Raw genomic sequence first — 26,399 nt, 5'->3', positions numbered from 1 at the left:
CCCTTTAGAAAATGTTGAACAGATTTCATGCAGGGGTCTATAGAGTCCTGCATCACTCTAGTCTGGCATTAATTCACCTTGAACTTCAACATTTGTCTCAATGGTCTTCTAGATGACTGCATGGAAAACTTGTGTCTTCTCTCAAACATGACCCCTAAGGAGTAATTCCTGGTCTATTCTTGTTTGTACCAGACAGGGTTTTGAGTGATTTGGAAGACAGGAGGGGAATAGATGGGAGGAGTACAATTTCATTTCGTAGTGTTTTGGCTTGAGTCTTTCTGTTTCCTGATTGTTTTCAAAATGAAAGGTTCCCTTCCGCACTACCTTCTCCCCTCAAATCTCAGCCACATGTTCCCATCTTGTTTCTGTGTGTCATCATCAGTAATAGCGAGTCTCAGAAGTATCCAAATCATCTGATTTGTCCAGCAACTTGTATTTTCATGGAGTTCATTTTCACCCAAGCCACCATCACTACTTCAGCGTTCTGCAGAGCTGGGGGAACACATTCTGAGAAAGGACCATGGTGGGAACATGTAGACAGGAAAGTGGGATATGCCCATTTTAGTGTCTACAACAGCCTAGACAGGCTCATTGCAACTCTTGTCTTTAGATTATCAGATAAGACTAATACACAAAATGTAGCACTGTTAAGAAGCTAACATTTATTTGCAAGCTGCAATCAATTCTGATGAGTCACAGTGAGAAAACAGCTGAACATTTTTGCATGGCAGGGGTGACTATCCACTCACAGCATCCACTGCTGCTGTTAACTGCCCAAGTGCCATCGCAAAGGGAACACCCCTTCACAGGGCTACTTGGCAGGCTCCTACACGCCTGCTTATTTCAGTCTGTGAAATGACTTAACCACGTACTCTTCAAAGAGCTGGTCACTCCTGACACACAGTACGAACAGGACAACAGCAGGTCTGGCTCTCCCTTCCCTCCACAGTCCCCTCCAACCTTCAACACGCAGCCAATGTACTTGCCAATATCCCTGCTTGCTCTTCCACTACCTTTTAGGCATAACGTGTTAAGCATCATCAGGTCATAAAAGCAGCTGTTCTGTGGGCTGCAATATACCCCTCACATTTCAGACACTGCTCTGAATCACCCCTGCTCTACCTGCAGAACAGCACATAAAAATCACCCCTGTCTGCAGGAGCCTGAGGAGACCTGGCTCCAGGCTCGGAGGAGACCTGGAGCCAAAGGCTGTGTAATACGGATACAGCCTCAGTGTTAAAGAACACTTCCTTGCTCTTTTTTATTTAATAATACAGATGTAACCCCAGGATCCTGACACTGGGTTATAGCACAGAAAGCAGACAGTTGCATTGATGGAAGATCCCCACATAAAAAGGCTTTACAGAAATCAATACACACATTCATAGAATTAAATAAACTCTTGTAATTCATCACAGTTAAGCATTCCCTTTAAAATACGCTTTAAAAACAGAGCAGAAATAGGTTGGGATGATTAATAAGATGAATGCTTAAGTGAGAGGCTGTAGGTTCATTAAAGTCTTCTGCCAAGATATTCCATGATTCACAACCAGCCAAAGACATGAACTGACACAAACACAACACAGCTGTTCTCTGTAAGACCGTTCCTCAGCATCATATGCTTTGATAGCACTGTCTAAAATACAGCAGAATTATGTACAGATTGAAAAAGGAATGCTGACTAATGCTGCTGCATTTGGCTTGTTCTGTGAGTGAAAAGCCAGACTGTTTTTCCAAGCACTTCTTGGGCTTCAGAAAATGAAATGTAATTGTAAAGTTGACACCAACAGAGAAATACTGACCTATTATTGCATAGCGGAAGAGAGTATATGGCTATTGTAAATTTGATTATTTTGAATTAGAAACATAACTAATCCAAACTACCAGCAATGTTAGAGTCACTTGGCAGCTGAAAGTTCTGAGTATACTTTGACATCGTAATGGTGGTGGTTCTAAATTTTTTCTTGGTTCAAGACAACTTTTATGTTCATCCTGATGCAGGCCTTGTTCTTTTCAAGCAAATGATAATGAAAAACTGGAAATCCTACATTTTTGTTGGCTGTAATGGAGGTGTGGTAGTTTAGTCTTTCTTGCCAGCCAAAGCATCTAAGTGCAAAATCCATATATAAATACAGTTACTGAGATCTTACGGGACTCCAGAGAACTTGAAACTAGGCTGACTGATGGATGCTATGTTTGTGACAGACACACAATCCATGTATGCACAGTAGAGCTTCCCAGACATGTCTTTTTAAAGGCAAATCTTTGAAGGTACAAGATCCTAAGGTTGACTGCCAAAATCCACAACTCCAGGGCAATCTCACCATGAAAGCTGAGAGCAGAGTCTTTGCAGGTACCAGGTTTCTATGGCTAGGTATCCTGAGGGGTTCTCAACTGGAGCAATGAATGCTGGAAGAACTGAGATCTCTGAAGTTCTGTAAATCCTCCCAAGTGTGCCTGAAGGGTCATCCTAGAAAAGCGTACTCTGAAATCCCGGAGCCTTTCTGCAAAGCTGAAGACTTCTCTAAGGCTTGGTGAGCTTACACGATGGAGCTATTCTGAGCAACAAACCTCAGGGATTTAAAGTCGTGCTGTTTAGGATTAATTTACAGTCACATAGCCAGAGGTCTTGAAATCTTGTTGTAGATCATATCTTTTTGCAAGAAGGAAGGGTTGGGGGGGGAGGCAGATGTCAGTCAGCTCTTATCTTCACAGGGTCTGATACAATATGCCAGTTTTGTTCTCTTACATTCATTGGGAGAATCAGGAAAAGGCTAGGAAAATCTATGTTTAATTTTTTCTAAAAAGAAAAAGACATCCAAAGATCAGGGCAGCATTCTCTCTGTGACCTTGCACACTTCCTTTTTCTATTTAGAAGACTTACGGATAGCTGGACACAACCTGACTTTATTATCTAAGGAGACTTTTGGGCAATTCCAAAATACAATCTGACATGACAGAAGAGAAGACACGCAGTGACAAGACTGTCTAATGTGTGCATTGTTACAGGTGGGAAAGAGATCTAGAGTCCAGGCATTGCCTGCTGATTAATGTGCTAAAGCATCAATGTTACCCCACGGTGACAGAGCTCATGTCAGCACTACATGTTCAGCAGCAAGAAAGATGACATCTCAACAAAGCAAATGGGACATCGCACAGGTATTGGGGAAAAAACTGCTAAGAGAAACCATCTGGCAGATACAAGGGGTAGATCTAACAGCAAGAGCCTTTAGACGGTCAGGGCAGGGACAAGTTCATTGCCCAAAGCCTTTTTACCTCCCTCGGAGGAAAGAAGCATCTCCAAGGCAATAATCCTGTCATCTGCAGGTGGGTCAATCTTCCCATTGACTGAAAAGAGAGTCATGGAGCATCAGGCTGGATTAAAACAGATTTCTAACTTCCAGGTGCCTGTATTTAGCTGAAATAAGTCCACACAGAGCAGATTTCACTGTTTTAGCTGGATAATCTTTGCTATATTCTGGTTGTCTCTTTGCTCCTACTGTGTCCTTCCGATCTCTTCACACCAGGTAGATTTCATACCTGCCTCTTATACCCTCACCTATACATTCACCATCAACCTGCTTTTATCATTTATTGCCACTTACAAGGAAATTATCAACATTATGCAGCTCTTCCACCTCATTAATCAAGAACTTAAATTGAAAAGTTGAAGGTGAGACTTTCAAGCATTTGTTGCATTGTTTATAACTAGATACTGAAGCAGTAAAATAGAAATAACAGCATGGATATTTTGAAACAGGCTGAGATGATAGAAACAAATTTCATTAAACGCCCGGTGGTTTTAATGGGATGAAATAGACATAAATTGAGGGCAGGAATCCCACAGACCACATGAGGCCCTGGGAATGACAGAAGCCATGGAGAGGTTTTGTATAGCACTGTGAAGTATTATACATGCAAGCTGATGAATGCAACCATTTGACTGAAGTCCAGTCTGTGTGATGCAAGAAAGGAACTAAAATAGATCAGCTAAAATAAATTTGGAGGAATGAAATGAAATTTGTGTGCTAGGTATATTTTCTTTTTTGCGGTACACATTTCTGAACATTGGTGAAAAAAGTTCTTTCTTCTAAAATAAACCCTACATATTGTGAAAATAAATTTTATCCAAGCCAACAAAACAGACAGAAATTAAAATACTTCTTACTGAAGAACAAAAGGCACTGAAATAAAATAAGAATTTTCTTCTTTCATCTTTCATTAATATTACCTTGTAACACTTTTAAAAAATCCTTAAGAATTAGGTAATGGATATGACATACTACGTTTGATCAATGTGTAGATATTTGTATATGTAGATACATCAATACATACACACTGGTAAGAGTAGCTTTTATTTTATAAATTTATGTATAGACTTAGATTTTGAATCTGTATTTCCAGTCTTGAAGTCTTTGGATATTAAACACTGAAATGCCTTTTAAAAAATGTGGACCTACTTTTCTGTTCATAAAGTAAGACCCCATTGGCAAACCTTAGAACTTTGAGCAGGGCAGCAGCTCAATACTCTTATGAATGTTCTCTGTCCCTTTGGATAAAGCCTTGGGTTAGACACAATATCTTTTTGTGCGGGCTGGCAGATAAATTTCAGATCGTAAAAATTTTGGATCTATCCTGATAGATCCATTATCAAGTCACAGCTCCCTAGACCTGTAATTTTACTCCTAAGGAACATGTCTCTCATTCCCATGCAAAAGAAACAAACAACAAAGAAATAACTCGCCCACAAAATCCATTCAAACATGTATTAAGTTCTAAGACAAAAAATCTTAGATACACCTTGTCTAAATTTCTATCTTGTATTGAATCTTGAGCAACTACAAAAATCACTTTCCAGCAACTGTGGAAATTCACGAAAATATTATGCCATCTCCACAACACTGCCTTTTGTTGTTTATAATTATAAATATGGTTAAAGTCTCACTGTAAATAATAACATTAAGATTTGTCAAAGAAAGATATGAAAGGCAGTATCCCAAACTATTTTTGTTTTAAAAAAGATTTGTGGATCCCTAGCTAATTTTGGCCTTACCTTTCCACAAAAGGTTGGTTGCTCTGTGCTATTTTTGTTCCTTAGCATTAAGTGATGGGAAGCAAGAGGTTCCTCAGGGTCAATCTCTGCATGCCAAATTCAACAACAACCTTTTAGTACGTTTCTTGGAGAACATATTTCCACTGGACTGTGAAACCATTTAACTGACAAACTCAACTTTGCTCTACTATGCAATTTAGAGTTTTTCAGAGATACAAGTGAGACAAGCTGCTAATGATCTCAAACTCTCCGAAGCAAACGAAAGCCATTCCAGGGAATTCAGTGAGCATTGATAAGGCTTGAAATATCTCTCCTGTTTTACACCTGGGCTGATGAACTGATCTCTGCTGAAGGTATATGAAGGAAATAAGAGGAACAGAGAGGAGAGGCATCCTGGCATAATTCAGGGGCTCTCAATCTCTGGGGCACATTTTGTTAACAGAATGCAGCTATTTCAAAGGAACACGCACAAAATCAACAGCATGCTTTCTGCTTTCCCCTGGGGACAGGGAAATGGCTGTCTGGGAGGGGAACAACTGTGCACAGTGTCTGGGTCCTGTGTCAGGTCAGGTCAGGCAAAGAGCTGGGAACGACATGGCCAGAGGCATCATTCATGTCCCAGCTCTCTTCCCAGGACAGTTATACTCAAGTAAGCTGAGTCCGGGAATTGCTGGTTTAAATTATCTGTGCATACACCTCAAACTGAGAATACTTAATATCTAACCTCTATTCACTCTGTCTTCACTTTCTTATCTCTGTAATTGAACTTAATTCCCTCTCCCACAGAAGCACTGAAGATGAGTTTAGTTATGCCTCTGGAGTGCAGTGAAAAGGTAATGAACAATACAAGGATTATGGAGCATTCGAGCCTTTTGGATGGACTGTACTCCATCAGAGCTGAGAGTATTCAGTGCTGATTAGGTACCTGCAGCGCATTTACTCTTGTGTTCAAGGAAAAGTGTAATTTCTAAGAAACTGTCATCAGCTGCAAATGAAACTGGTCTAGGCATGGTATTATGAATTATGGTGTTTTTTATATATAAAAATATAAACACATATATATATTTATTTATGTATTTATTTTTTCACCCACTATGGAATGGCAGGTGCAAACGGTTTGGACAAACAGCATTGAATAGCCCCTCAAATATTTATGGCTTAGTTTCACCACCTAGTCCAATAGCATCAGATTGTTCAGTGGCTTGTGTATTTATGCAGTAAGGCATCCATATAAGTGGGATAGCTATTCCCTTAACCAAGTATCTTTAGAAGGGACAGTAGCCAGTATCTTTAGACCACACACTTTCTTTCATAACTTGAATAGCAAGAAATCTGACTTTCACAGTACTCCTATAAATGCCAAAAGCAAATACATGTAATTATCAGTTAAATTGTTTTAAGCAGTCTTTTGGATTTCCTTTGCAAAATGTTCTGAAATGCAAATAAATTGTAGTTCATCATCATAGTGGAATATTAAAGGAGATTTAACTTACTTAATATCTATCTTAACATTATTGGTCCTTTTTCTTTTTTTTTTTTTTTTTTTTTTTTTGCCTCTGTAAAACAGGGTTTTGGTAACGAACAGGAATATAAGCCAATAAAAAATGATTTTTTCCTGAAGTGTATGCAAAAATAAATTGTAACCCTGGACTGACTGTTATGTTCAATATGAGTTGGCTAGTGGGGTTAATAAATTTCAAATTAATCAAAGATGCTCATCCAAACCATTTCAGGTTTGTGCACCTAAGCCTTCCATACCAATGGACTCTAGATGGTGATGGTGTAGTTGTCATGATGTAGAGAAACATGAAAGATACTGTATTTTTTGAACGTATCATGTTTAAACAGAAGTGTCTAGTGCCGTTTTAGATGCCCTACGTATCCAAGCTGGCCACCCCATGCATTGCCAAAAAAAGGTACAGGTTTCCTGTAGGGTATTTATCATGGGTACAAACTCTCTGTGAGTATATCACACTTCAAAAATGGGATCAAGTGCCTCTTCATGGGCACCTGAGTTGCTTTCTTTATGTTTACTTTGATTTAGTCTCTTTGGTTAAATCCTAAATTATAACAACCAAACTTGCTAAATGCCCAAGTTTGGAGTAAGGGGCTATGGACAGGTACCTAAATATAGCCACAGAGTACAGAAATTCAGCAAATTTCAGCTTTTGAACTCTGCTGTACAATAATGTTGTAGACAGAAATTTAGCCAGCCAAAGGTATTGGTCCATTCTCTCAGGTACTTTTGCATAGGCATGTATAAATCTCTTCAAAGAAAAAGTATATCCTCATTTACTGCTTGTAAATCTCTATTAAGCTCAACAGGTTTACATGAGGAGTGAAGCATGCATAATTTTACTCATTATCCTTTAATCTCCATGGCTTCATTGAAACTGGCATTTATTTATCAAAATTGATTTAATACAGAAAATAGTTTCTTGCTTTCACAAAAATATTGTGGACAGGGTAAAGAGCAAAGCTTATATCCTAACTATTACCACAGACAGCCTTAATTTATAAAGCAACATGTATCCAATGTGTACAGTACTGCAATCTAATATTCATTAAAGTGTTATCTCCAAACATCTGCATGTTCCTTATCTTTGCCAGCACTTACTACATTCCCTCAGTGTTGCTAGAATAATATAATGAAGATATTCTTATCAGGTAGTTAATAGTAAGAAATACAGTTTTCAGGCGTGCACAAAGCTTAGATCCACAAAGGGATATGAGACCTGCAGGCAGAATAAATGAATGTATAGCTTGTCTGTGAAACACAGAAAGGCCTGTATAGCATTGCTCAAAGGCTCTGACAGTCCTGCACAGACCAGCTTGGCATTGTATGTGCAGCTCTTGGCAAGGCCAGAAGTGGATATTTAGGGATGTAGGAAACTGCTCATCCCCTTCTCTCCTACTAACAGGCCTGTAAGGATTTGAACATCTCAATACTGAGGACCTAAACCTTGTATTTGGGAGTCCAGTGCCATGAAGGGGTTTAGTCACTGAAATATTCCATGATTCAATGTCTAAATTAAGTACACAGTACTGAAAGTAAAATTCACCGTGCAAGAGACCTAAATTCCCCGTAAATTGCATTTTATGCTCACTTTGAATTTCAAGTGCCTAGCTGAGGTCCACAGCCTACGAATACCGAGTGCTAAGACAGACTGGACAAGAGGAGCAGCAGGAACTGGGAGGAGGAATGAGTCGCAAACACTGCGTCCCACCAGCACTTAGAAGCCTATCTCAGGGCTTCAGTTAGATGTCTACATGAGACTGAGTTTCAGCATCCAAAACACCTTCCTTTCCTGAAATGCTTAAACTATATCCCCCAAGAGTAGTGTGAATGTTTAGCACTGCAGCTTCATGGCTAAAATTCTTGCACAGGGACCAGGAAACCTGCCTTTTCTCAGCCTGAGGGAAGACTGAACCTCTATCCCACAGGAGTACTAGGGCAGGAACAACGCTGTGTGGGTGAAACATTCACCACTTCTGCTAAAAATGGGAGAAAGGGAAACTTAAGGACAGAGGATTAAAGACGACAAAAAAACCCAACAGGTGTCTTTAGCCTTCTTACTAAAGGCCCGTACTAGGAAGCAAAGGCATCAAAGCTAGGCTTTGCACACCCATCGCGGACCTTTTCTGTTTTCTTTGTCCTCAAGCTATGTGATTGTAACGTTAAAATGTGAAATATCTGAATGCTAGAGGAGCAAGCAAAATGGTACTCAATTGAAAACAGGACTGAAGTCCAAAGAGTATCTCAGAATCCTGCCAAAACCTGCTTCCATCAGCAAAGTATGGTGATTGCAAGTAAACATCTGATTGCATTGAATACTTGTCCATATATGATTATTTTATAGTATTTTGTAAAAGCAGGTTCCTTGTTTGCAGTTCTAAGGCATTGCCTGTGGGAGGGAAGTTTTCCCTAGCTAATAAAAGTGTATGTAAAATGAACATTCAGACAGTCATTGTTAAGGAAGAGAACTCCCTTTATTTTCTGTACTCTATTTAAACACTGTGAAAGGCCAGTAAGGCTAAGACAGACCACTGTTCCATTTAGCCTAAACTGTGGCTGATCCTGAATGCTTAGGGAAAGGATTTGAAGACAGGATAAAGTAAAAGGTTCCAGGTTTGCTAAGTTCAGGTGTATCCTTGTCCAGAGATCACACCTCTGCTACTGTGGCTAGGAGCCACTGATTAAGGCTAATTGTGACACTATGGATGGGATTCAGGAACCAAAGCACAGTTTGTAGCTCCATTTTAGATGGAGACACATTTACACAGGCTTTTCAAATTTAGGATAGATTTTTACTAGAATACCAAAAAATACATACGGCTACCCATATTTAACTGGAGGTTGTGCACCATTGAAAGTGTTTTCCCAAAGAAAAAGGCTCCTGACTTTTTTTTATCACAATCAAAACAAGACATTTTTCTTTGGCCTCAGTTTTGGAAATGGTAAGACCATTCTATATTAAATCTTTAACACAAGAAGACACATATCAGCCAACACCACCAACAACCAAAGAATAAGATAAAATAATCTACACAGAAAATGTTCTTAAATATTTAAAACCTGGTAAACCTACAAGTGACTGAGTAAAAGGTCCCATTACAGCAAGATTCAGGCAGTCCTGACAAGAAGTGGCCCTCCTGATGTTTAAATAAATAATCTCATTAGCTGGTCCAGTGTTGGGATCCCCAACAAGAGAGATTAACTGACTGAAGAGAACCTACTGGAAGGTCACCAAGCTGACTGGGGGCTGGACCACATGATGTACAAGAAGAGGCTGAGACTGAGGGAGCTGAGTTTGTTCAGCCTAGAGAAGAGAACACTAATGGGGGGGATATTACTGCAGTCATCCACTAACGAAATTGCTGCTTATGAATAATCGGAGCCAGACTTGTCCTAGAGGTGCCCATTGGAAGGGCACCAGAAGAGGTGATGACTGTATGTTGTGGCATGGGATATTCCAACTGATATCAGGAAAAAAGTTCACCAGGGGCTAGACACAGGCATGGGTTGCTGAGACAGGCAGTGGAATATCTGTCCCTGGAGAAATTCAAGCTTTGACTGGATAAGAACCTGAGCAATCTGGCCTATCTTTGCAGTTAGCCTGTGTCTAGCAGTAGTTTGGACTAAATGGCCTTGAGTGCTCATTATGTGCGTTATCCTTCTTTCTGACTGAAGTCGTGTTCCAGCTTTGTCTGGGATTATTTTCCTCTTCTGCACTTTATTTGTCACTACTGGTTATGTACCGTTTCATCTTGCTGGCCACATTATCCTTTATACCTGCTCCCCGGAACATGTCATTTTGTACTAACTGTTTTATTTTTTACACAACACTTTCTTGACCAAATTTAGAAGATGATGCACAGTATACGTGCCACCTCTATGGTCTCTTCATTTGAAGTGTCTTGCTGTGCCATTGGTTTGGATGTACATTGCGCTAAGTACTGACAAGACTGTACACTCCCATACATCCCACCAGCAGTTTGCTGACCACAAATGTCTACAGTTTGCAGTTCCCAAACATCCACATTCTCTATAGATTCACGTACTCCAATAGCATAAACCACTCTGACAGAAAGGATGGGGAATGCATTGTTAAATCCAGTAAGGCTGCATTCCTGCTCCAGGCAGTATTCTGAACAACACAATTACGATGAACATTTAAAGATGCCCATAAAAGAGCAAAAAACTCCTCAAAACAAATTTGCCTAAAAAAATGTTCTTTTTGCTGCAGCCACCCAGAACAACTGGCAGGGAGCTTTTTAACCGTATCTACTAAGCACCAAGTTTGTCTGGCTGTTGGCTTTCTCCTCTGAATTTTGTAGCATTCCCTAGTGAGCCAAATGCCCGCTGTGAGGACATTTAGCATGGTCACTGCTAGGTTTGAGGCTAGGGTGTAGGGAAGAAGAACAGGTATGACAAGTCTATAGGGATCAATATGATCCTTACAGGAGCTGCAGTCAAGACACACAGAGGGTGAGGCTGGGTCTTATTTGATTTCCCCTTTGAATCACTGTTATCATGTTAAGAGGCCACTCAGCTATAGGACGGGGAATTTGATGATGGAAAACATTGTTCTTCCTCACTTTTTTTCACAAGATGGGGTTTTTGTTTTTCCTGTCCTTTTTTCAGTGATGGTGGATTCTCAAGTATAGAAAACAGGCCTATGTTTCTGTAGTGTGAAGCATCTGGCATGCTTGGGAGATCTGAATCAACAGCTAATAAGAAGAACAAAATTAATTTTCCTTACCAGCAAAAGCTTGTTTCTTATTTGTTTAAATGCAAGGACAGGAGATTCTGACTCCTCTGACCACGAGGTTTTTCCACAACTGCTTCTTAAAGCTAGAACATTAGCCTTGTTATACTGACTTATTGTTCCATGGATAATCACCACATACTGTAACAGCACTTGTGTAATCATCTAATCATGTAAAAGACAAAATTAATGTAGAAGTTTCCTTAAGAGACTTTTTAAATGTAAAATTGATAGTCTCCATGGAAATGTAGTCCAATACAGGTTTTTCCTCTGAGCCTCCTACTCTAGTGACACCTTTAATATGTCCTAATTATGCACATTCAGCCTTCTGTTACATTGTAGTAGGCAAATGCTAATTACTGTTTGATCGTTGGAGAGCTTAGATTGTTATGGACAATGTTGAAACTTGTTAAGTTCTATGAAATATATGTATGCTGAAATTCATGTCAATGAGAAGCCTCTTACTCTCTTAATTTTAAGGGAGGTAGCTATTAAAATGTAAACTACACGCAGACCTATTTGAATTAAGCAAAAGACAAACAGAATTCTGTTGTTTAAAATGTTAACAGTTCTGACATGCTGTAGCTGCAAGGACAGCCTTTGCTTTGGGAGAAGGGTTTACTTGGTCATGCTTCCAATTTCAGAGAAAAACTATAACCCTAGAGCCACATTAGTTTTGTGTCAGACGTCAACACTTTTTGTTTACATCCAGAAAATGCAAAGATATACCTACGTACCTTAGATTTAGGCTCCCTTGTGTAACTCAAGAGTGCTGCATTTACCCTTTTTAAGGGTACTGCATAACTGTATAGTTTGAAGAGATGAGATGACAGACTAAACTGTGGCCTGGAACTAACCTTAGCTTATTAATAAGGACTTAATAAAACTATTTGTTTTATTAAAGTATGCCTAGACCACAGTTTGTCTGTATGTGAATATGAAAACAGCAGGTTTTGGCTGAGATTCGTTCCTTTAAAACAAACAAAAAAACAAACAAAGCTGTAGACACGTTGATCACGTGCTGTGAGCCAAAGTGTCCTGTGGAGATGTGTGTCTGTCTCTTTCAATGACAGGGGGAATTCAGGTACCTAATTAATTGCCTGCGATTACGGTGGGTTAGTCTGGGGCCTTATCGTTTGGGTGGGCTAAGGCACTGCAACAACCAAAGTCTGAAACCTGAACCCAGCAGATGTGAAACTGGAACTACAGGAAACCACTAGTTAGAAACCACTAGAGATCAGTGTGTAAAATACATCGGTTTAGATGCAAGAGATTCTGGAAGGCACAGTTTCTCTGAACATTACAGTCTAGATTAACCACAAGCTATTTGACCACATGGCATCTGACTATTGATCTTTATCCATGCTCATGAATATCTGTTTGTGCAAGCAGTTCCCTTGCCTTGACCTGTACTGCTTGCAGAGGAAGGGCTTATTCAGCACAGGCAGTACTGGCATAATCTGGCCATATGAATCTATACTGCAAGTATTAATGCTGCTTTTAGAAATGATAGTCATCTTTACAGTCATAATTCTCAGGGTTAATGGCTTCTTCAAACAAGCGCTTTGGGATTAAACCCTTTCCTAAGTAAACACCAGTGTCAGAGTTTGAGGGCAATGGAGGTTCTTCCTCTTCCCACTGCATGTTTTCTAGAGAGGAGCTGGTCACCAAAATTTTAGAACTGCCTTTAGCTGAAACTACCCCTTGCCCTTCTCAAATTGTGCCTTTTCTCTGGGCTCTAATTTCTTTCTTTAAAATGATAGGTTAATGATAAAACCCACTTTGGCATGTCAAGGTCTATATGTCAGCTATGCATTTGTGTTTAGTATCCTTCAGCCTCAAGATACTGTGAAACCTGATAGATACTGACCACCTGCTATTTTGGAAGGCTGGACAGAAAAGCTACTAATATCTCCTCTGGGCATGGGACAGCACAGATGAGGCCCTTGCCCCTCCTCAGCATTGTAGCATTTATTCCGAAGAAGTAATGTATCAACCTAATTATTTTTATATTGGTTTCTTATTTCTTGATGGTACAATACTGGGAAAATTTACTGGAGGAAATTTTTTTTTTAATATTTAAATGTGAAACTTACACACTGAAGTTAGTCTGACTTGTCTGTAGAAAATGTCATTCTATTCTAAGCAGCCTGCCAGATTGATTAATTGCTTTGCAATAATACTAGATATTGGCTTTTTTAACATTAGTAGCAACATTTACCCAGCAAAGGACAACACACCTTACAGTGAAGGCTGGTGATGAGGACTGTTTTATGCTGTGCTATCATGGGGGAAATCTCAAAAAGCAGCTCATCTATGGAGGGCAGTTCCTTCTGAGAGGTTCCCGACAAGTAAGTGTACGCAGTTTTCAGTCATGCATGCTTGTTTTCTTAAGTGAAAGACAGATGTAGCCCTGCCTCCTGCTTCCCACAGTGCTCTACCAAGGAACATAAAGAGGAAAAGCCACTGACTTGTTCTTCTCTGGAATATCAGGCACTGCCAATTAGTGTATTATAAATTAAACACTGCACTGTAAATTATGTATGATCAATGATGCCAAAAGCCTTGTCAATTTGGTTGCTCTAAAAAAAGCCAGGTGTCTGGGAAAAGTTGCAAAAGTGAAGAGAAACAGCATCTCTTAATGGGAAGCTCTGGGAGAGCTAACAGTATCAAAACCCCACCAAAATATTTCAGAAAAGTTTGTGCATGAACTTGTCTATGTGATGACAATTCAAATGAAGATATCAAACTTAAATTCTTGCAGTTAAGGCTACTAAGTCCCTCCTTCTACAATTTCATTTCAGTCAAGATAAAGTGTACTTGGACTGACCTGGTCCAACTTGTGCTCGTTCCTAAAGTAAGAAACAGGTAAGAGATCACAGCACACCAAGAAAGATACCATCTAGCAGAGCAGACATCCAAGGCAGGGAGGACCTAGGACAGTCCAATTCAATAGGACTGAGTAATCACACAGGAAGACACTTAAGGCCAACATGGCCCACATCAAGTTGGCTTTCAATAATCCCAGACCAAAATTTTTATTTTAAACTATCAAGACAGAGTAGTGATTTTTTTTTCCTCATTTTAAAAATGCTAGGGGATTTTCTTATTCCTTCTGATGTAAAATATTTTGCTTGAAGTTGAGTGACAAGTTCTCATCAATGGTTTTGCACAGCAAAAATACTCTGCATGTATATTTTAATGAAAATATTCACTTGAAAAAGCTGGTCAGCACTATTTGCAATAGGTCAGTCTGTTATATTAGAAAGAAGGATACTTTAGGTAACTAAGGTTCATGATAACACTCCAGAAATGACACTGTGCTTCATTCTAATACATGAAAAATAATCACCGTGGCAAAGGGACCCTTTTTTAAAAGTAGACGAACAAAGAAAAAAAATGGACACTTAGAAGAATCAGAATAATTTCTGGCCTGAGGAAAATAAATATTAAAAAGAATATCAATATGTATGTTTCAGTGCACTGCTTAATCACAGGAAGGAACCCTCGATATCTTTTGTTTTCCCTCACTGTACTATATCAGGTGGTGACACTTTGGATTTTTAAACTCTTCCCAAATTGTCTACTACTCTTGCTAGGTATTGGAGGAGATGGACCATTTGCCTGTGTTGGTAGGTCAATAGTTCATGGCAGAACTCTCTACTGTATTTCCTGCCTCAGGAATGCTTGGCAAAACCACAGGGGTCTAAACACTTTTCACTGTATTTTCTTTAGTAGTACATTTACCCAGGACCCACGGTAATATCATCCACTCGACGATGGTTGGTGGTGGTCCCTGCAGTCTCACGTCTGACCTGGCAATGTGCTGAGAGGCAAGTAACAGCAGGAACAGAAAAGTCAAGTAGGATGCAGTATGGCAGATAAATTTGATAAATGGCTTTCTGATGAACAGCCCTAATGGGCTTTTGGGAGCTATCAGGTAGCACACAGAGAAGACCGGGAAAAGGAGTCCTATCACAACACATGTCAGCATCTTCACAGCCCAGTGTCGCCTCCTCCATCCGGGGAACTCATCGTACCAACGGGATGCGAGCAGCTGCTGGCAGTTGGGCTGAGCAACAAACTACAGAGAGAAGAAGAAAGGAAGACGATTAGTTCCTTGTTACCTCTGTAAAGTTATTTCCATGCCATGTATGTTACGATGAATAACTTTTGGATAGAGATTAAAAAAAAAAAAAAATCCACAGCCTGGGCAAGCTGACTTATACTGATAATACCAATAAGACAGGGCTGGGTCAGCCTGCCCTTCCTTCAATGCGAGAAGTATAGTACAAAGCCATCAAAATTCACTTTTCACAATAAAGCTTGACTTCCCTGTCGGTTGAGTACACAAGAAGCCAACAGACTGTAAAACACATGTGCCTCAAAAGCTGATTTCAAACTGAAAAACAAGTTCAGAAATACTTCCATTAGTCAACCAGCAACATTTGTGGAGAATTTACAGAACACAGGTGGAAGTCACTATGAAAATGAAAAGCATGACTGAGCTCTGTAAACAGTGAAACTGAATTCCACAGCCATGAATGAACGATACTCAGTATGTTCCCTGCTAATTCTCTAAAAATCAGGCTTACATGCTTTTATACTGACAAAACGCTTACAGATACACTACATAATGCTTGCACAATGAGAACTAGGCACTAGCATTCCCTGGTCCTTCACTAATCCTTGTCAGGCTATATTCCTATTCTGTACAATATTTTATGGTCTGTCTGTTCTTCATGATGGGATTTCAGTTTTTAAAGTATGTTCCTTAAAGCTAAATTTCACCCCAAATCCCCAAACCCAGTAAATATTTAATATTTTTCAAATAGCTTTTCAAAGAAACTTTAAGTCTACTCCAGTGTTTCATGTCATATTTCTATTTGATCACTAGTTCCTATTTTCCCTAATGCTTTCTTTTATAAAGGGGACATAGAGTAGCAGCATGCTAGACCTGACATAAGAAATATAGAATAGAAGCAACATATGGATCAGAGAGAGCCAGAGTTGTTGCATTTTGTTTAAAAAAAAAAAAAGAGGAAGAGAAGCAGCATTTTCCTTATGTTACTGTGATGGGTGGACCTTGGCTAGATGCCAGGTGCCCACCAGGCTGCTCTATCACTCCCCTCCTCAGCTGGATAGGAGAGAAAATATAACGAAAGGCTCGTGGGTTGAGATATGGGCAGGGAAATCACTCACCGATTACCATCATGGGCAAAACAGACTCGACTTGGAAAAAGTAATTTAATTTATTGCCAATCAAATCAGAGTACGGTAATGAGAAGTAAACCCAAATCTTAAAACACCTTCCCCTCACTCCTCCCTCCTTCCCGGCTCAACTCCACTCCTGATTTTCTCTCCCTCCTCCCCCACAGTGGTGCAGGGGGACGGAGAATGGGGGTTATGGTCAGTTCATCACATATTGTCTCTGCTGCTCCTTCCTCTTCAGGGGCAGGACTCCTCACTCTTCCCCTGCTCCACCATGGGGTCACTCCCACGGGAGACAGTCCTCCACAAACTTCTCTAACGTGGGTCCTTCCCACGGGCTGCAGTTCTTCACGAACTGCTCCAGCGTGGGTCCCTCCCACGAGCTGCAGTCCTTCAGGCACAGCCTGCTCCAGCGTGGGTCCCCCACAGGGTCACAGGTCCTGCCAGAAAACCTGCTCCAGCACCGGCTTCCCACAGGGTCACAGCGTCCTTCGGGCATCCCCCTGCTCTGGCGTGGGGTCCTCTCTCCCCAGGCTGCAGGTGGAGATCTGCTCCCCCGTGGACCTCCCTGGACTGCAGGGGGACAGCCTGCCTCACCGTGGTCTTCATCACGGGCTGCAGGGGAATCTCTGCTCCGGCGCCTGGAGCATCTCCTCCTCCTCCTTCTGCACTGACCTGGGGGTCTGCAGGGCTGTTTCTCTCACATATTCTCACTCCTCTCTCCTGGCTGCAGTTGCAGAGGGGTTTTTTCCCGTTCTTAAAACTTTTATCCCAGATGCACTACCCCTGTTGCTGATGGGCTCGGCCTTGGCCAGCAGTGGGTCCATCTCACAGCCGGCTGGCATTGGCTCTGTCAGACATGGGGAAGCTTCTAGCAGTTTCTCACAGAAGCTGCTCCTGTAGCCCCTCCGATACCAAAACCTTGCCATGCAAACTCAATACAGTTACACACATGCACATATACATATACTGGATTAAACCATTAGCTGAAGACTTAATAAAGCTATGTACAAACTACTTTATCTTATTAAATAATAAATTTTTTAATTTATACCAAATAATTCTAATCAAATGCACCTAGTTTGGGATTTTACATTATTTTGATAATACTTATAACTACAGGAGCTAAGTTCTTTTGGGGATGAATAATAGGTAACTTCTCAAATAGTTGATGAAATCACTGGAATTACTACTGGTAGGAAATGCTATTTAGTTTGGAATGAAACAAGAGGCAGCAAGCATCTTTATATATATATATATGGATCTTGTCAGAAACATTAACCTGAGCCAAATTCAAACCTTGTGTATATTAATGAAATGCCACTGTCCTTAGCAGAGAGGTATTTGCCTACCAGACGCCACCACTAAAGCTGCCTCTGACTGTTGTGAAAGACAAGAAAACTTACTCATACCATAAACATCTTGAAAATAGCCTTAAAGAAAAATAACAGAGTGTTCTCTTCCATTAGGAAAAATGCATTCACAAGGTTTCAGAGTGTTTGTTTCAAGATAGAAATGTCTGGAATAATACTGCGTTCAGTCAGAGCAGATGGTTTCAAAGTTATGTTTTTGCGAAGTTTTTAACAGGGGACTCCCTACAAAATTTTTCACCTCAATTTGCTTGGGTAGGTAAAGATTAGTGCTTTGCTTGACTAGTGAAAAAGTATGACTCATGGACTAATTCCTGAGTGAACTATTTTCCTTCTTTTTGCCCCAGAATCTGCCACGTCCATGTTTGTTTCCCCTTCTTCCTAGTATCTTCCCATTACGTATGCTCTCACCTAAAAGTAATCAGTTCCTAAGTCTTGCCTGTGTCCCCTTTCTCAGCCCCTTTGGGCTGCCCTCATGTGTCAGGGACCCAGGTGAAGAACAACTTCGGGTGGCTAGCAAAGGCTGCTGGTAGACATAAGGTACCTACTCCTTGCCAAGTATGGCTAAAAAGGAATTAATTTTCCTCGCTGTAATGTGGAGGAAATTAAGTAAAAGGAGGGGTTATTTTCCAATGTCCACCAAGTATTGGGCTGCTCTGGGGCTGGGTAGACCAGAATTGATGCCGAGGTACCTCATGCCATGAGAAGATGCTGGCTGACTGCACCATCTGAAGGGTGCGCCACACCGTTCTAAACTTTAAACAGATTAATATGCAAAACTTTCAATGTTAATACAGAAAGCACTTCTGAGCAGGCTTGAAAAATTGTTTCTTGTCTCCTAATACCCGTATTAGATTTTGTCATGTTGTGACTGTATTGCTAAGGGACGATGTGTTAAAGGCAAGGGTTGCTTTCTGAGTCACAGGAAGTTTTTCAGTAAGTGCAGAAAATTTTCAAATCCCAGACACTGAAGAGACAATTTTTTAAATTGCTATTTTTCAAGAAATTAGCTCTCATATTTTTTCTTCAAATTATGACTGTGACAGGACAGTTTTAGCATTGGTTGGATCCTCTGACTATAGGAGAAAACTAACATAGACTATATATTTGATGTGGCTAGAGTTAGGGGGAGCACCATTAGTAATGTACTTTAAATAACTTACTAGACCCTAAACACATAAGAAGCAACTAATACCGTAGTATGGAGCAAGCATATAAAATACTATGTAGCTTATTAAGAGCTCTATGCATAGGGAAGCATTTCTAGTATTGCAGGCAAAGGTCTATAACAGAAACCACAACACAGTGTCTATAGATGATCTACTGCATTTCGGAGAGGTCTAGATATCCAGTTTCATGCTGTCATTTTTATCTAACAACACTGTTGGCAAGGTTAGTTAACAATGTCCTGAAGCAACAAAAATATCTGTCTCTTCACTGCAGCTTTTTCTTTATGGATCTGAGCTCCATTGCCCATATAATATACACTATGAACAACTCCAAAGTGTTTTCTTCAGACAACTGGAAAATTACCCTAAATCTCTTGCTGACACTTCTTTTATAGCTATGCTTTTCTGCTTCATTATCAAGGAATTGTATGACATTATTAAAAATGTCCAAATTAATTTTCACAAATTTGACTATTTGCTCCATTTTTGTGGTTGAGAGCTTGCCACCATATGCTGTGAAATAAGTTCAGTAGTGGTACCTACGTTTATTATATTAGCTGAATAATGAAGGAAGTTCTTGAATGGGGAACAGTTGGGGTACCCTGATGGAAGAAAAGTGTACTCAATGGTGAACACTACAGTGTTGTTCCTCGGCTGCTCAGAGAAGGGGAGCTTGTTACTGCACACTGCATCTCCCTGCTTGTCCTTGTGGACCTGTTTTCCTCCAGAGGAAATGAGGGGAAGATGTTGTGTACCCACACCATGTCTTCATGTGTAATAAGTGAGTATTTGAACACATACAGGAACTGGGAGCAGGGAAGTCTTCCTGGGACGCACAGTGTAAATGCTACCTATATAGGCTGTCTCAGAGACATTACTCATAGGTTGCATACAGTTATATTGGTCAAGTAAATTTATCTGTGATTAATATATTTTATTACTGATCCTGAATCCTTATTACACTTGACTTTTTGATTTATCCACTAAAAAGCCCTTCTCTACAGAAAAAAAAAAAAGTCTTCATGGCAAAATTCTCTGGTCAAATGAGATTTATACTCTATTACAAAACCTTCTATTAGAAAGGAACAGTAGAAGTAGATGGAAGAAAGACTTGCTCCAAGCCATAAGACATTTCCTGTATAAATGTATGGAATCACATCTAGGATGATCACATAGTAAAGCTAAGTAGAAATCTAAGTCCTCTGCTGAACTGGGAGCTAAAAAAAAATTTGTTCAAGTATTTTACACAAATATTTTATGTCTAGCAGAAACAGAAATACTCTGTGACATTAATTTGCCAGTTCTACATTGCCTATGCCAAAATATTTTCACTGTAGTATATTTTTTCTTCCTTAATTGGAGATATTACATTCTGAGGTATTCAAAGTATCTTTTGTACTGTCAGTATTATGTTGTATGTTATTTGACTTTGACATTGTCTCCATATAATTAGCAATCAGCAAGTTTATATTTTCACATTACAATGGCTTCCAAAAGATTCCAGCAGTTTGTAATTACGCGAGGGATTTTGCTATAATGATTATTCCTGGTTGCGCATCTTTAGCTCCTTCATAGAGTCTGCCCATCTGAAAATGTTTTGGTATTCATTCTTCTTAGTTGTCATGCTGGGAATTGGCTCTTCCCCGAGACTGGTGAAAATCAAAAATTATTCACTGTGCCAGCAAAACTAATCTGGTATAAATAATAGCAGAGCCTGATTCTAGTGATATCCAAGCATATACGTAGCCCAGGATTTCATTTTCACTGCTGATTAAATCTGATCTTTAGTTTTGCTATAATACATATCCTTCAGTCAATGGAAATGATGAAGAAATAACACTGTAAAATGATACTATTAACTATATATTGTCTTTATAGAAATAATACTTTTATAAAAATACTTATTTTATAAATAATGTATCATCAAAGTCAAGTCAGTTCTTTACTGTAGCACAATATACCTTTAAGTATTAATTTCATTGCATTAGGAAATATGCAAAGATATTCTGTAACCCACCTGTAAGAGTGCTCATTTTTACACTTACAAAGCAATCTAACAAAATCTGAGGTCCAAATTAAATTCTTGTTCTGAGATCAGTAGGTCATTTAGTACATGTTATACAGAAGAAGAATGTGATTTGTGACCTAGAAATGGAAGCTGTCAAAGGAAAGTGATTTCCTTTTTGACTTATGTAGAAGTGAGTTGTGCTGTAACACAAAGAACTATCCCTGATACCATTCTCTAACAGATAAATGTGAAATATCTTTGGGGGGGAGGAAGCAAAAGAAAATGGTTATCATAAACCGTCTTAGTAATACTTTTGTAAATTTGCAGTCAGATTCTCTGTTGTGCTGTCTTCTACTGCCGTTACAGCCAAGCTGGTAGGAAATATTAGCTCTGAGGTCTGCTGCTTTGTCACACACATTTTCCAATGATTGTGCTCCAGTTCAACAAGAATTAAGCCCAGTTACTTTTTCTTTCTTGAGAACATTTTACTTTTCATATTTTGCCTATTTTCCCAGGCTCTTCTAGTTATTTTCACTTCAAATTTAGATGTCAAAATTCTCTATCTACTGGCTGTGAAAAGTATATTTGCTTGGCACTAATGACAGATTCAAGTCCCAACCTCATTAAGTAGACTCCTAAATTTGTTAGATTGTTTCTCCCTCTAGACACATCACTGCATATTCTTTTCTATATCTTCCCCCAAGGATTATATTTGTGGATTTTGGCACTTACTCTGTGAGGACTGGTTCATTAAGACAAATAACATTTAATTGCAATTTAAATGTTTTAATGTTATTGACTAGATCAGCACTACATTCTCCTTTCTAAAAGCCAGGGACCATGTTCTGGACTCCCTTGGGTATAGTCATACTGTCTGTTTTCTGCCTCAGGCCAGAAGCCCTGATCCCTGTGCCAATTACTGTGAATCTTCTCATGTCTATCCTGTCTAAGCCTAGTGCCAACTGGAGCAGGCGATCATTATAATCGTGATCCTTGCTGGACCCAAACCACTGGGTCAGCTTCTCCTCAGCTCTGTCTGCAGCTGTGTTATTAAGGGAACTACCAGCTCACTCGGGATCAGAGCACCAGAGCACAACAGCTTCTGGATCATCAGGGCAACCTGCTTCAGATAAGGTCCCTACAGCAAAACAAAGTCACGGCATGGATGCCTTCATCATAAGATCCAGAGTTTACACTGCTCTCACCAACAATAGACTACAATGATAGGTTTTTATTGTAATTATCCTATTGTTTAACTTCAAATATGAGGAGGAAGAAAGCAAAAGAAAAGGAAAACATAAAAGTGAAGACTGAAATGCTTTGTTAAAAGGATTAATGAACATTATTATACAAACAATGACATTGCAGTTTTTAATGTTAACTTTTTAAATTTCCTTTTTGCTGCATCAACATAAGCAGAAGCTCTTTATTTGATTCATTGCTCCTTCTCAGTGAAAGGAATCAGCACAGAGGAAACTATTAAATATCTATTTAATAAGTCAAGACTTATCTATAATTGCAGTGATTCTGATTAATTGCTCAGAAAAGGCAACAGCAACTGAAACTAGAATGCAGTTATTAGGAACCAGCTATGCACGAATAGCCTTGTTAGACTTCCTAGGGGTAAAGAAAAGTGAATCAGTTGTTGGGCTTTGGGATGAGTGTGTAAAACAGCTCCAAACTTCAGAGCTGGGATGCTGGTATAATACTTCTGCTTCCCATTCTGGGCAAGTGGTAGACTCACCACAATTCAAAACATTTTTTGTAGGAAAAAACAATTAAAGAACTCCTGTAAGTATCTGCAGAGGCAATACAATATGAACTTGCTTCTGTTATATTGGATCCTTGTTTTTACACACCTACCTGATGTGTTTCCATGCATAGCAAACAAAAAATAAGACTGATATTTATATGCAAAGTCCTACACTTGGGACAGAACAACCCTGTGCAAAAGGGCTGGCTCTTGTGATGTACAGGGACAGAAGGGAATTGGGTGGGCTCAGCCTCAAAAAGAGATTCATGGTAGAAACTCACTTGCTGTCTTACACAAATGAAAGGGAGGTTATGGATAGAAGCAGGCTTTTCTCAGGAGCACAATGAAAGGATGAGGATGATCATAAGCTGCATCAAGGGAAATTCTAGTTTGATGTAAGGAAAATATTCTTCGCGACAAGAGTAGTTAAGCACTGGCACAGGTTGTCCAGGGAAGATGCAGAATATCCATCCTTGTAAATATTCAGAACTTGGCTGGGAAAATTCCTTATCAACCTGATTTATCTTCAGTATTTTTTATGATCCTACAAGCCTACTGCATTAAGCCAAGCAGTGTTTTCTGGGGTAACAAAACTCTTAGTAAGAGCCATAGTAATTGTGTTTACAGGTTTGCATTTATTTATTTAGGTTTGAATTACTTTTCTAGGAATATAAGGTATTACTAAGATCTGTTTCACCATTGGTTACTCCCTTTGAAAGAGGCAGAGCCTGTCTCTCTCATATCATTGAACAATATTATTGCCAAACAATACCTAAAACCATTTCAGCTGTTCCAAACACTTGTGCCATAATAACCTGTGCATCATGTGTCGGGAAAAAGATATAATACTCAGAATATTTCCTTCAGTCTCTGTCACTTCAATCCTATTATTCCAAAAGCAGTCTTCAGATACCTCGGATACCAAATTTGCTGCCTGCACCAATAGTTTGTACAAAATAAATTAACTGAAAAGAGAACAGAAATAGTGGCTGATCATTCTCCCAGTATTCATTCTAAAATTGAATCAATTGAGACTATAAACACATTTTGTTTATAATCTCAAAAGTCCAAGTTCATTTTAGGAGACCAAAATCAATATATATTCTAAGCAACTTCATATATTAACACAGGTAGAAATCACATGCACTGTTCATAGCATACAATTCATGTAAAACATGCTATCAACTCAAACTGATTTGGAAAGAAATAGCTACCTGTATAAAGAATAGTCTGTTGTCAGCCCCAGGGGCTGTAAAAAGAAAAACCCCACACCTCTGGACCAGTGAGCAATTACCAGTAGCATGTTTCTTACATCCAAGCTGGTTTTGTGTCCTGTATTGGTAAGGCTTGTAAGCATTAACTGGTCAGCCAGAAGGGGTTAGGATTTAAGTTAGTTACAATCCCACTATATGACAGAATCAATGAGTTTCCTCACACCCAGCTCATTGTACCACTTCGTCTACTTTTGTAGCTGCCACGTTGCCAGAAGGAAAAGTTACAGATTAATAAACCAACCTTTCGAAATTCATGAAGAAGCTACAAATATGTTGAAAGCAACTGAAGCACAGAACACAGTAATTGGAGAAAAATTAGCTGGGAAAAGCGCTGAGTGAGGGGAGGGCAGAAAAGCGACTAGAAAAGCTAGATTCTTCCTCTGGGCATTGCTTGCTCATTTGAGAATTTCTGTTGGCATCACTGGAGACCACCCTGTTCCTCATTTGTGCAGTTTATTGCAGAGGCCAAAACAAGGTAGAGAGACATTCTTAGCTCCATATTCCCTTTTAAAATGTCCTTTCAGATTTGAGCAGGGTATTGAGCTATTTGGAAGAAACCTAACTACAAAATTATTTCTTCTTTCTTTTCTCCATTTTCAGGCTCTTTGCCTGTTTCTGTGAAGAGAAAACTTCTTGGAGCAGTGACATTTTGTCACATTATTTGATTTTTTCTGTAAAGACAATGGTAATCACCTTCCATTAGCACCAGGAAAATTTAGGTTTCACTCTGTTAGCTTAGCTTTATGAAGTGCCATCCTGCATCCTGATGTGAAAAATGGATATAAGCATAACTGTTCCTGACTGCAAGCTTATGCTGTTGTAGCCAAGTGATAGGAGAGCCAACAATGGAGTCATGTTGAACTCCAAGGTTTCCCACTTTCTTTAGAAGTGACTGTTTATTATGTGAAGCTTGCGTGGAACTGAAGTTGCCAAAGTTCCCCAAAATCAGTGGGAATCCAGTTTTTGGAAAGCATAACACTCATTTGAAGGCTGACTGAATACAGAATTAGAGGGATGAGGGAAAAATAAAAACACAGAATGATTACAAAGGCATTCAAACTAAATAAAGCAATAAACTGCAGATTTTTCTCTTGAAAATTCTCTGTTAACATGTTGTAGGGAGGTCTGGCTTTGTAGTTTCATTAATACTTAGGAACAGAATGTATATAGTCACTCAATCTGCTTTTCTTTCTCTTCAAATACTTTAATGCTTTTCATCTTTAAGTTCCTCTTGTTTAACTTGGCTGTGTGTTTATCTGAGAATATTAAAGGCTGAGAAATCAGATTAATTACCCAGTTCCTGCATAAAGACTAAGCTGAAATGATAGGTCTTTGGCAATGATGCTCAGTGAGCATTATTCTGAGACCATTTGCAGGAGAAATGCATGTGAGTCTGTAGCAGATGCATGAATTATATCAGTCAAGTGTGGCCTTCGTGAACCTTCCTTCTGCCCTTCAGAGATGATGTTTTTCAATTTTTTCATTATCTCTACAATTCACCTTTCTTCCCAGCTTTGCCTTAAATGAGTTCAGAGGCACTGCTCTTGAATGGCTGGTTGACAGCCACCATGTGCAGCTTCTGCGGTTTAAACAGAGAATATGAATCTTGGAAAGAACTGCGGGGAGTATAATTGCTTGCTCAAAGGCCTTGCTCTCCAAAAGCTCCTTTACACTTAAGAATAGGTTGTGGTTGAAGAAAATGACCTTCTCCTGTGAGCAGACCTAAGAAATACTGTGCTTTCCCATAACGGAAAGATACCTACACCAGCTGTTAATGAAATTCTGTGTACCCAGCATCTGCCAGCCTGGAGAAATAATGACAGTCCTTGGGCAGTTCTTTCCCCTTATGAAGCTCTTCTATTTGTGGCAAAACATTAGATTTTGGTATCTCAAATGAAAACCTGGAGCTACTCTCACTGTTCTTGTACAGAGAGATGTCTGAACACTGCAGGTTTCTTTCATGGTGAAGAACGAGAGCGATGAAGGAATCAATAAAGAGCCTGTTTTACTTGAGTTCTACATAGGTATCACTTTTAGGGATGTTCAGGCTACACTTACACTGAAGAAATCAAACAGTGACTGAGTCTGAGCACTGGACCCCAGTCACCCCCACAACCTAGTTGGTCTTGCCTGGTTCCCATTTTGACCTCTCCAGCTGCCTCTGTGCAAGGCAAATCTGCAACTTGCTGCAGCCTGTTTGCATACAAATCCCTCAGTATCCTCGGTCTTAGGGTCAGGCTATGGTCTGCTTTCATTTAGCAGTACAATGTCTCAAAGACCAGTTCCTTGCAC

The 26,399-nt window shown here is 39.6% G+C and overlaps 1 protein-coding gene across 2 annotated transcripts in view; it reads right to left on the bottom strand.

Annotated features, from left to right (window-relative positions):
- The window catches only part of TRPC4 (transient receptor potential cation channel subfamily C member 4), a 91,955-nt gene that overhangs the window by 26,963 nt on the left and 38,593 nt on the right, over positions 1 to 26,399 (bottom strand). For both annotated transcript variants that reach the window (XM_075050505.1, XM_075050506.1), the window contains exon 3: positions 15,070 to 15,406. In XM_075050505.1, coding sequence (XP_074906606.1) covers positions 15,070 to 15,406 — 337 coding nt within the window. The remainder of the gene's footprint in view (positions 1 to 15,069; positions 15,407 to 26,399) is intronic.

The sequence above is a fragment of the Buteo buteo genome, chromosome 18 (assembly GCF_964188355.1).
Source record: "Buteo buteo chromosome 18, bButBut1.hap1.1, whole genome shotgun sequence".
Classification (NCBI taxonomy): domain Eukaryota; kingdom Metazoa; phylum Chordata; class Aves; order Accipitriformes; family Accipitridae; genus Buteo; species Buteo buteo.
The sequence above is the reverse complement of the archived record's forward strand: the minus strand, read 5'-3'. Positions and strand labels throughout refer to the sequence as shown.